The following is a 12,370-nucleotide window of genomic DNA, read 5'->3' as shown; positions in this document are numbered from 1 at the left end:
TTCAGATGTAAATTACCTCTGTACCCAGGAGCCCAGGTGCAAATACCAATTCTACTGCTTACCTGAAATGTTGATCTAGTTCCCACGTGTAAAATGGAAGTAATAACAATAGAATGATATGTAAGGTGCTTAGCTCAGTATCTGGCACATTCTAAGTGTTCAATAAATGTTAGCAATGTTTACTATTATAAGTAAAATTTGCCATTACTAAAGAATAATTCTGAAAATTTCATCTCTGTAAAATATATAGAAAAATGTTAGACACTACAATTAGAGTAATATTTAAAACTCTCAAGGAATTATTAACTGGTATATGTCAAGATGTAAGATAGCAATTCTACCAGAAAAGTGACAAAGGCTATGGAGAACCACTATACAGATAAAGAATGTCTCATAACCTAATATGGATATGAAGAGATGCTCAAACTGATTCAGTATTCAGAGAAATACAAGTTAAAGCAACAGTGAGATGTTACTTTGTACTAGTTTGGCACAAATGAGAAAGATAGATAATGCCAACTGTTGGCAGGTGGGGATTTATACAACCGCTCTAAGAATGTAGATTGTTATTACTATTGTGAAGGGCAATATTGCAATGCCTAGATTAAATATCCATATCCTCCTGGAAGTAGTAATTCTGTCAGTCCATAAGAGGACATACGTGAGAATAGTCTTTGCAGGGTTATTTTTTATGGTGTTGGGGTTGTTGGAGGCAATATGAATGTATATTTCTGGAAGAGTCAGTAGTTAAAATGTGGTAGGTTCCCATTATGAAAGACAAGTCTGCAGTTAGTAAAATATATTCAATGTGCATACAACAGCAAAATGCCGGATGAATAAAATCAACATTGAAATAAATTAAAACTATGGGCACACAAAATAATAATACATTTACAAGGGCATAAATAGAAGATAACATTAAATATTTTTGAATGTTTGCCTATGATAAAGAAAAAATGGAATATGGAATAGAGATAAATGGCAATTTCTAAAAAATAACATAGAAATACTTGCCTATTGCTGAAAATTTGAGATATGATGAAGTGTAGGGAAGCAAATAAAAAAAAACAGTTCTTTTGCCTGATGAACTGCTAACATGTTGGTATATTCCATAATGGATTCTTTTCTGAGAGCTTCTTGTTCTTCTAGTTCACAGAGTTAAATACTTGTACATGTTTTATTTACATAACTAGGTTCAACTATACATAAAATTTGTCTTTTTTCCCTAATGTTAAACAATGCTTATTTTTCCACATAACTAAATCTACTTTGAAAATCTATTAATTAATGGCTGTGTAGATTCCATCATATTCATATTCTACATCCTATCTAATAAAAGAGTAATATGCAAATTGACCATCACTCCAACACACAAGATGGCCACCCCCATGTGGTCAAAGATGGATGCCCCCATGTGGACACAAGATGGCCAGCAGGGGAGGGCAGTTGGGTGGGATCAGGCCTGCAAGGGAGGGCAGTTGGGGGGACCAGGCCTGCAGGAGAGGGCAGTTAGTGGCAATTGGGCCAGCATGGGAGCAGTTAGGTGTTGATCAGGCTGACAGGGGAGTGGTTAGGGGTGATCAGGCTGGCAGGCAGGTGAGCAGTTGGGAGCCAGCAGTCCTGGATTGTGAGAGGGATGTCCCAGATTGGAGAGGGTGCAGGCTGGGCTGAGGGACACACACACACACACACACACACACACACACACACACCGTGCACGAATTTCATGCACCAGGCCTCTAGTATGACTATATCATCAAGAATTGAACAAATTGTTTCTTGGAAATATTTGTTATTTCTAAATTATTTTAAATAATGTTATTTATTAAAAAATTATTATAATTTCATGACTCAATGATTATCTTTCCTAGTAAATCTTTTTTTTTTTTTTAGAGCGAGAGAGAAACATTGAGGTGAGAGAGAAACATTGATCTGCTGCCTCCTGCACATGCCCCAACTGGGAATTAAAACTGCAACCTGGGTATATGCCCTGACTGGGAATCTAACCTGTCACCTTTTGGTATAAGGGATGGTGCTCCAATCAACTGAGCCACACTTGCCAGGGCCCTAATAAACCTTTATGTATATTCCTGATTATTATTTTCTTTAAATTCCTAGGTATGTAATTTCTGTATCAAAAAATACAACTTTAAAGCTTGTACATTTATTAATCTAAATTAACTAGGTTAAACGTCTTTAATTTCTGCAGGTTGCTAAAATAATCACCTGATAAGTGAACAGTGGATTCTGTTTATATTTGGTGTTCCCCACCTCCCAACTAGGATTATTTTCTCCGTGTTCAAAAAAGGAGATGAATTTTATTTAAAAGACTAGAGGCCCAGTGCACAGATTCGTGCACATTGAAAGGAGGCCAGTGGGGCGCTACTGGGCGAGATGGGCCGGACACGCCCTGGAGCCAACCTCCCGCAGTCCCTCCCCAGCCAGCCACACCTGGGGTGGCACCAGGGCTCGAAGGGTGTCTGCGGAGTGAACAGGATCCCTCTGGCAGTTGGGGTCCCTCGGGCTGGCCTGTGGAGATTGGGCCGAAACCGGCAGTCCAACATCCCCCGAGGGGTCTCGGAGTGCGAGAGGACACTCTGCAAAGTTGCTCTTGCTTGGCAGCTCCTGTGTGGAGCGTCTGCCCCCTGGTGGTTAGTGCGCATCATAGCAACTGGTCGACCAGTCGACCGGTTGCATAGGGTTTTATATATATAGATTGTATCACCCTGGCCCGTGCAGCTCAGTTGGTTGAAGTGTCATCCCATATACCAAAAGGTGGCAAGTTTGATTTCCAGTCATGGCACATACCCAGATTGTGGGTTCCATCTACTGTCATGGCGCATTCAGTAGGTAACAGATTGATGTTTCTATCACATCGATGTTTCTCTCTGTCTCTCTCTCTTCTCCGCTTCATCTGTCTAAAAAATAAAATAAAATTTTAAAACTTGCATCAAATTTTAATGGTTAAGAACTGTGTCTTTAAATGTTTAAGAATATTGCTATTTTTGTGAGATTTTACAATGTTTGTCAAAGTTCGTACTCTAAAATAGTTCTTCAAATTTTGGTGCAGAAAACCTTCCTAGTCTTCCCCTCCTCCCATTAAGCCATCAGATTTTTTTATCTCTTAAAGGTGATCATTTGATATTTTCCTCCATATCTCTAAATTACATGTTTATATTAATGCTTCATGATTCCCCTCAGCCCTCCCCCCCCCCCCAACTTTAGCCATATTTATTGACATCCCACTCTAGAATATGCAGATTTAGCTGTCTGAACTCCCTTTGCCTCATCACATATGTGCACTTATTCTCTCCTTCCATCTTCCCATATGGTTATATTGCAATTCTAGTTGGGTCAATAGTCAGTGTTTACATTACCATAATTATGAAAGCCCATTTACAGCTGAGTTAGGTAATAAACTAATAATAATAATAAACCTTTCCTATACAACTTTTTATTTTTCCCCTTGAACTAATTATTGTCTTGTTTTCTTCATTTATTTAGTACTCTATGTACTTGTCACTAATTCAACACTATATTCATTGCCAGTTTTCTAATTTCTTATCCAGATGTTCAAACATATTAAGTATTTTGTCAGTTTCCTCCTCTTGTAGAAGCCTTTCCAGGGCCTTCTGACTTGGTGTGATCTAGACCGGTTTCCTTCTATACCTGTAACAAGGCTGTCACCCTAGCATCTAGCCATAGTTCTGGAGGTCCCTTTACCTTCCTTCTGTGCTGGAGCTCTTGTTTCCTGGATCCAATGTATTTCTTTTCTTTGTTTATTCTTATTTTTGTAAAGCACATTCTCTAGAAAATTTTAAAGAAAGCGTCCATAGGAGGTATGTATTTTTGAAACACTGTGCAATTATATAAATGTCTATGTCCTTTTCCCACATTTGATTGATTCTTTAGCAGGTCATAAAATTCCATTTTTGAATATGTTCCTCTGGATCTTGATAGTATTATTGTACTTATGACAGATTTGGTAGGCTGTTGAGAAGCTCAAAGTTATTATCATTGCTGACTGTTCATATGTGACCTGAATTATTTCTCTCTCCATCTCCTCTATGTGAGTGTGTAAGCTATTTCTTGAAGTCTTATGCACTGTGACTTGGGTGCTTACGTTTTTAGCCATTGTGCTTGGATAAGTAGAATTTTCAGTTTGAAAATTTCAGTTCTGGGAAATTTTCTTGAATTGATTCAGTGGTATTTATCACCCCTCTGTTTTTGCTTCATGTTATTCCTATTAGTTAGATGTCTCTTTTTCTCTCCTACTTTTATCTAATTTATTTTTGCCCTTTCTGGGAGAATTTCTTAATTTTACCTTCAAACTTTTCAATTAAGTTTTTTCATATCATATCTTTAATTTCTAAAAGCTCAGTTTTTGTTCTCTGAAATTTTTTTAATCTATAATACTCTATCCTTACTATAATGAAATCCCCTTTTTTTGTTCTTGGGAGGTTTTTTGTTTTGTTTTTTAGTTTCCTTTTCCCCTGCATAGTCTGTTTTTTATATTATTTTGGTCCTTAGATTCCAATTTAGAGATGTCTTTGCTAATCTTTGGTGTTCTGCTCATATTTAAGAGTAGGGCCTAACATGTTTATATCAAGCACAAAGTGTGTTGATGGGGCTTTGTGACTTGATTTTCACTATAGGGAAGTAATGTTGGTTAGGTTCCCAAAAAAGGGTTCTCTAGTCTCTAGTCTTGAAGTGAAGGCATGTTGTTGCTTGTTTTTGTTTTGTGGGGGGTTTTTTGTTTTTTTTTTGGTTTTGTTTTGTTGTGTTGTTTTTTTTTTTTAGTTGAGCAGGGAAAATGGGTAGAGTTCTCAGAATCTTGTGTGCATAAATTAACTGAATCCCTCTATTTTTTGTATAATGTGGTGCCTCTGCCCTCAGCTGTGTCTCATTTTTCTCAGGCCAATTCCTCTATAGAGAAGAAACCTCCAGTGTTCTGCTAGGTGGAAGAGAGGCAGTTGCCAGTCAAGAGGGAAGGGATCTAGGGTTCTCTGCTTGTTAAACAGACTGCCAATCAACCCTTCTTATTTTGGTGCCCTTTTCATTTCCCTTCACCTCTACAGGTATCCAGTGTCCACAGTTCCTCACCCTGTTGTTTCAGAGGAAGGAATTATTTTGCTGTGTCAATTGGGTTGATCCTCTGCATTCTCCAATGTTGGCCTAGGACTCAGTGTACCTTGTTCTGCTAAACTGGTTGATTCTATCCTTTCTCTCCTCTGTTCTCCATCTTTGTGAGTTACGCCTTTTTAAGACATATGTTCCAGTAAGGTTTTAGAAGGTAGGGAGAGTAGATACATGGATTCAGTCAACCATCTTTACCAGCAGCCGCTGCTCTTTTTTTTAAATATTTTTATTAATTTTGGAGAGGAAGAGAGAGATAGAAACATCAATGATGAGAGAGAAGCATTGATTGGCTGCCTCCTGCATGCCCCCTACTGGGGATCAAGCCCACAATCCTGAGCATGTGCCCTTGACCAGAATCGAACCCAGGACCCCTCAGTCCACAGTCCTGATGCTCTATACACTGAGCCAAACCAGCTAGGGCAGCAGCTGCTCTTTATTCAAGAACTTTCTTAAGATTATCTAACTAAAAGTTGTCTGCTAGATGAAGAGTGAAACCATATTACATTTAAAAATTGTGAATATATAGATTGGGTTGCTTTTCCAGGATTGTCCCCATAGAATTGGGAAATCTGACTTCTAGCCTGAGTCATTGGTAAGCAGATGTGTACTGACTACTTAAGGAATATATACCACTCTTTTGGGTGCTAGAAGCGCTCAACCAGAGTAAGTGCAATGCAGATTTCAAGTGTAAAGCTTTGTTTCAAGCTCTATTCTGTATATCAACTTGTCTTCCTTATGATTTGACAAAAACACAATTTGCAATCCCAGCTACCTATCACTTAAACAAAAAGCAAAAGAGAATTTCACCAAAGTTGATTTGATGTTATGGGTGAGAGATAAAGCATTTTAAGCCTTGTTCTCTACAGTGCTGAATTTATGGAAAGGAATCCTCTTAACTGACCTTGAGAGTCAAGAAGAGGCAGAACATCTTTGACAGGAAATTTTGAATTTTTAACATAACTGAGTTGGAAGGATATATGAAACTTTATAGTTGAGATATCCAATAACTATTATAAATATAAATTACAAGGTATATTAGAAGGTACACTAAGAAAGTAAAAAAATATGTGCCATAGAATTTCAGAGGAAAAGCTCACATGTTGTTGAGAGAATGCTGAGTAATTTTAGAGATAAGTTAACAGCCATTCTGGACTTAAAAGATATGTAGATTTTTAACTGGCTTGATTGTTTGTAAGATATTTTGAGAACTGTCAGAGGAAGCTGAAAAGGAAGTTAAAGCTGAATGGTGAAAGATTTTGACTATGAAGAGAGGATTTGATTATTTAAACAATGAAAAAACTGGAAGGTTTTAGAGGAAAGGAGTACAGGTGTACTTTAAGGAATTTGACCTTTAGTAGTGTCCATCGATTGTTGCTGTGAAAGACGTGGAGGTCCTCCATAGTTAGTGGCTGTTCCAGTATATAACTTTGAACGTGTCCCTCACATTTTCCTTAGTGTGTGTTGTGGATGAACCCTTAATTGCCGATGTCATGTGGTACTAACTGAATTGAATGATAAGTATTTGTAAGGGCTTCTTATGTGCCCAGTAATTGCTATAAGGAGTAAAAAAATAAGCCAATTATTTTGAATTTTTTATGGAATATAGAGTCTAACAAGTAAGGGGAAGGTGTAAGATGGCCATATAACCTGGAGTAGCCAAGGGTGATGTCATGGAAAGGTTAGCACCTAGACTGGTTTGAAGGATTGGGTGAAATTCACATGGATGATGGCAACAAAGTGAATCAATATGATGAATGAAGATACCTTGGCAAGAAGACATGCAGGGACAATGAGGGATTTGGTTTAAATGAAACTAAGAGCTGGTGATGGTAGATTAATAAGAAAGAAGGTGGGGATTTAGGGCCCAACCATAACTAGCCTTTAGAGATGGACCAGCCTATTTGGCATAAGAAATAACAAGATTTAGAAGGCTTATCAACAATGATTCATATTATTAAAATATGTCTCAGGAAATTTAGTCTGGCAGCAGTATTTATGGATTTGGAAGAAGAAGAAGTTGGAAATGAAAAAGAGTGTAAGATGCTGATTTAGGAAACAGGTGTGAGGGCTTAGAGTGTGAAGTCCCTGACAGTAGGGATGGATAACACAACTGAAAGAAAGATTTTGACAGAAGAATGAAAAAGAAATTAGCACCAAATTTCCATAGCTGGGAAATGAAGAATCAAATATTAGTCCACGCATAATGACTGGGGAGATTAGAAGCACATATTTTTGTAGAGAAGAAGAGGATGAGAAAGAACATGATAAGCTTGGTTTTTAACATACTGAGTTTTAAATGGTAATATAAACCAAAGGAATATGTTTTGAAACTATCATCTTGGAGCACAATTGAGATGATCAGGCTACAGACTTAAGGTTTGTTATTTATCATCATTTTGTAAGAGTTAGGACATAACTTTAGATTCTGCTTTTGTTCAGTTCTAAGCTACATAACGTTTGCAAATCATTGTAGTTCTCCGCTCTGGAAAAGGGAAAATAAAATTAGTAGGTATTTGGTTATTTTTTATGCTCTGCACAGTACATTAAGCTTTTCTATGGGGTAGGTCCTGTGTCATCTCTATTTCACAGATCAGCATCTGATGCACAGATAGATTGTATGACCTGAGATTGCACAGCTAGAAAGTGACAGCTAGGATCTGAACCAGCGACTGTTTCCAAAGGTGCTGCTCTTACCCAGTTATGCAATGCTGCTTTCATTGTGCCTCACTACAGATGTGCCGTACCTGTTTTTACAGTTGTGTATTTATGAAGTGCTTACTAAGTGCCATATTCTATGCTAAGTGAGGTTGCTATAATTTTTTATTGAATTTATTGGGGTAACATTAGTTCACAAAATCATACAGGTTTCAATTGTACAACTCAACAAAACATCATCTGCACACTGCATCGTGCACCCATCATCCCAAGCAAAGTCTCTTTCTGTCCCCATTTCCCCACCCCCTCACTTTGCCCAGCTCCACCTAGCCCCCATCCACTTTCCCGCTGGCTATCACCACACTGTTGTCTGTGTATATGTGTTTTATATGTATAATATGTAAATAAATATATGTGTGTGTGTGTGTGTTGCTTAATACCTTCACATTCTTTCATCTAGTGCCCCAACCTCCCAACCCCCCTCCCCTCTAACAGCTGTCAGTGTTCATCAGTTTATTTTGTTAATTAGATTCCACATATAAGTGGGATCATATGGTAGTTGCTTTTCTCTGACTGACTTATTTCACTTAGCATAATAATCTCTAAGTCCATCCATGCTGTAGCAAAAAGGTAAGATTTTATTTTTTCTCATGACTGATTAGTATTTCATTGTGTAAATGTACCACAGCTTTGTTATCCACTCATCTACTGATGGGCACTTTGACGGTTTCCGGATCTTAGCTACCGTAAATAAAGCTGCTATAAACATAGGGGTGCATATATTCTTCAGAATTCGTGTTTCAGTGTTTCAGGTTGCTGGGTCAAAAGGCAGTTCTGTTTTTAATTTTTCAGGAAAATGCATACTGTTTTCCATAGTGCCTGCACCAATATGCATTTCCAGTAACAGTGCATGAGGGTTCCCTTTTCTCCACATCCTTGCCAGCACTTTTTATTTGTTGATATATTGATGTTTACATTTTATAGATGAGAAATCACTAGAGGATAAGTTACTGTTCCAAAGTCACATAGCTGGGAAGTAGCTGAACTGGAATTTATTCTTTAAATCTATCTGATTTCAGAACCTATATGCTTATTTATTATTACTGGTACAAGTCATTTTGAGGCCTGACCGGCATGGCTCAGTGGTTGAGTGTCGACCTATGAACCAAGAGGTCACAATTCTATTCCCAGACGGAGCACATGCCTGGGTTCCGGGCTTGATCCCCAGTGCAAGAGGCAGCTGATCAATGATTCTCTCATCATTGATCTTTCTGTCTCTCTCTCCCTCTCCTTTCCTCTCTGAAATTCATTATATATATATATATATATATATATATATATATATATATATATATATATATTTTAAGTCATTTTGAGGATTACTTTCTTCAATGTATAAAGCAAATAGACTTTAATTAGTAGTGATAGTGTTAGTATTAGCAGCAGCAAAGTAGTGTAAAGGTGATGCTTGAAGCCATGGAATGCACAAACCATCTGAGGGACTGAAGTAAGAGAGAAGAACATCTTATAGAGAGAATTATGAGGGTTATTTATAAGTTAGGAGCAGAAGAAGGGAAAGGAATCAGAGAAGTATAACAATGGCTTAGAAAATTTGGTATCATGGAAGCCTGAGGAGAGTAATTGCGGAGATTAGAGACATCCGTGGTATCGCATGCCACGTAAAATTTGGAAAGGGTAAGGTCATTGGACTCTCCCAGCAAACGGCTTCTCATGCTGAGACACCAGTAAGCAGAGCCACCATCCATCCAGTTTCCCAGTGCAGAAAGCTGGGAATTGTCCTTATTTATTTTTAGCTTTTTTCACTCCTCTGTTCAATTAATCATTCTTTAGACCTCCTAAAAGTCTTTCAAAATATCTGCCCTCTCCTCTCCATCCTCACTGTTACTTCCCAGGGTCAGGAAATCTTACCCTCCTGCCATGATTCCTCCAGCAGCTTCTCATTTCTCTCTGCTTCTTGACTTACTCCCCGCCAGTCCATCTCCATTGTGCAAACAGAATCTTTCTCAAGACAACAGCAGTCAGGTCAGTTTTCTGCTGAAAACCTATCATGGCTTCTCATTGACCTTAGGATCATGATTCAGCATGGCTTGTGAAGCCCCATAAGATCGGTCCTCTTTCTAGCTTTTCAGCCTTATCTCACTATTACTCTTCTAGTTATGCTCCAACTTTGCCAAACTTTGTGCTCTGGATGTTAACACACACTGTTCCTTCTGGAATCATTTTCCTTCTCTCCTGTCTTCTCTCTTTTTCCCTCTTTCCCTCCCTCACCCCCTCTAATATTTCCCGGTTCCTTATACTTCAGCTTAAGTTTTACTTACTTTGAAAAACCCTTTGAGTTCCTTCTAGTTAGGTCTCCTGCTGTACACTCCACAGCACTCATGCATCCATCAAAGCTACCACTACCCTCTATTGTAATTGCTTGTTTAACGTTCTTTCTATACCTCCAGACAGTAAGCTGTTATATGTATAATTTATGTCTGCTCCCGTTGTTATCCCCAGCACTTAAAACAACGACAAACCTACAGATATTCAATAAGTGCCTCTTCAATAAGGGCTAAGGATGAATATATGCAGCATGAAATTATTTTGTAAAGCATATTATTTGTAGTGGATTTTATGAACCTCATAGTTTTCTCTAGATGGTGGGGGCTACAGGATGAGGATGAAGTACAATTTCATTTGCCTTTTTTTCCCTCTAATTTTAAAATGAGTAACAGATAAATCAGTCTGGTTTAAAAGGGGAAAAAATGATGTAATTAGAAATTCTCACAGGATTATTACAATCTTTTAAAGTGATAGAAAATTAAACAAGGAAAGTATGATGCCCTTACCCTTTCAGTTCAATAATCAGTAGCACTCAAATTGAGTTATTATAGATAGGAATATTTATCTATATAAATAAGTGTGTCAGAACAAAATAGACCCACATAAGTAATTCTCATTTATTAGGAATTTACTTTTTACATGCTCAGACTCCCAAACATTCTTATAAACCATGCAGTGACCCAAGTCATTCACATCTGTTCAAAATGTTTTTTAAAAAGCTTATCTTAACAGCGGTTACATGGAAAATTAATGTTCCTGTTATCTGCTCCCATAAGAACCACCCTCCATAATTCTGTGTGCTGATTCTCTGCTTTATGACCTATGGTGAAATCTATCTACTTTGCTCCTGTGAGTTCTTCTACAGAAGTTTCCTTTCCCTCTCTTTGCTTGCATTTGGCTTTACAGTGTCATTCACATTACTACAGATCCTTGGAGGGAACAGTAGAATTTTCGTAGATTCATGTGTCAAGTCCCTAAAGACACATAGTCAGTAGTTGAAATGTGATGGATTCAGAATGATAGCACAACCACAAGAATAACCAAATAAATAAGTGCATAGTGTGCAGGTAAAACTAAAGCTAGGCCTTGGTCCCAATGCTGGCAGTCACAGAGAACATCTGTGTTGTCACTCTTCCTTTGGCCTAGGAAAGGCAATAAGCAGGGAGAGCTCTGAAATTCAAAATGAAGGAGAGGGAATCTTAGTGATGAAGCCTCTACACAAGAACAGGGAGATTCTGACACAGCTAGTGAGCATGCTCCAGCTCTGATTCCAGCCGTGGACAGCCAAGCAGATTATTTTACTGTCAGTATAATTTGAATAATATAGCTTATATTTAATACAAATCACAGGTGTGTGTTTTCTTTGTTTACTTGTTTATGTTTTTAATTTCGGGTTTAATTAGGTGACATTGTAAGCTATTCCAACCTTTCTTGGAGATGGATCTTCCTAAAGTTTGTGTGCAGCTTGAGAACTTCTTAGCTCTCAGTACTCTTGGAACTTTACTGCTACCAATAACCTTAAGCATAATAACCATGTTTGTGACTTCTTGTGTTCACAAGGAAAGGCCTTAGATTGCTTCTCTGTGTCTGTCACTAAAAATGCTCTAAACACAATATATTTTTCCCTTCCATGTATAGGTCAAAGGGCAGGGGGAAAGCACCAGTTTGGCTGCATATATTCTCATTTACTACATAATGACGTAGTGCCTGTCTTTCTGAGCCTCCCTTTCAATCTAAAGCAAGTGTATCCCTAAAATGTATAGGATTCTTTAAGTTTTCTCATTATACATAATAATGTAGGTTGCATTCACCTTTTGTAGGGGCTTGGGGATTATTAAAAATCCTGTGCTTATGATAACATTTTTCAAATGGCTTTAAATACATGTTTTAAGCAGAAATATAAAATAATTTTTCTGTAGCTTACAATCTATTTTGGAATTAAAGTTTATTACGTGGATATTTTTTAGGATAAAATAATATGTTAAGTGAGCATTGTTGCTATCTAATTTTAAGTTTACTGCTTCTTTTTCTTATTTTTATTTTCAGCTTTCTAAGAAATATGGAGTCCATGTTTGTGGAGAAGGTGGAGAGTATGAAACGTTCACTTTGGATTGCCCTCTATTTAAGAAGAAAATAATTGTGTAAGATATCATTTCAGCATTTTCTTCCCTTTCCTTAAATTTAAGTGATGGGAGAACTTAACATTAAGCCCGAGGCAACTTTTGTTGGG

General features: G+C 37.6%; 1 protein-coding gene across 1 annotated transcript in view; it reads left to right on the top strand.

Moving 5' to 3' along the window:
• Positions 1–12,370, top strand: part of DPH6 (diphthamine biosynthesis 6) — a 170,592-nt gene that overhangs the window by 144,009 nt on the left and 14,213 nt on the right. Inside the window, exon 7 of the mRNA XM_079768245.1 lies at positions 12,187–12,281. Coding sequence (XP_079624371.1) covers positions 12,187–12,281 — 95 coding nt within the window. The remainder of the gene's footprint in view (positions 1–12,186; positions 12,282–12,370) is intronic.

Source organism: Cnephaeus nilssonii, assembly GCF_951640355.1.
Source record: "Cnephaeus nilssonii genome assembly, chromosome: 4".
Classification (NCBI taxonomy): domain Eukaryota; kingdom Metazoa; phylum Chordata; class Mammalia; order Chiroptera; family Vespertilionidae; genus Cnephaeus; species Cnephaeus nilssonii.
Note: the sequence above shows the minus strand (reverse complement) of the source record. Positions and strands in the feature narration are given on the sequence as shown.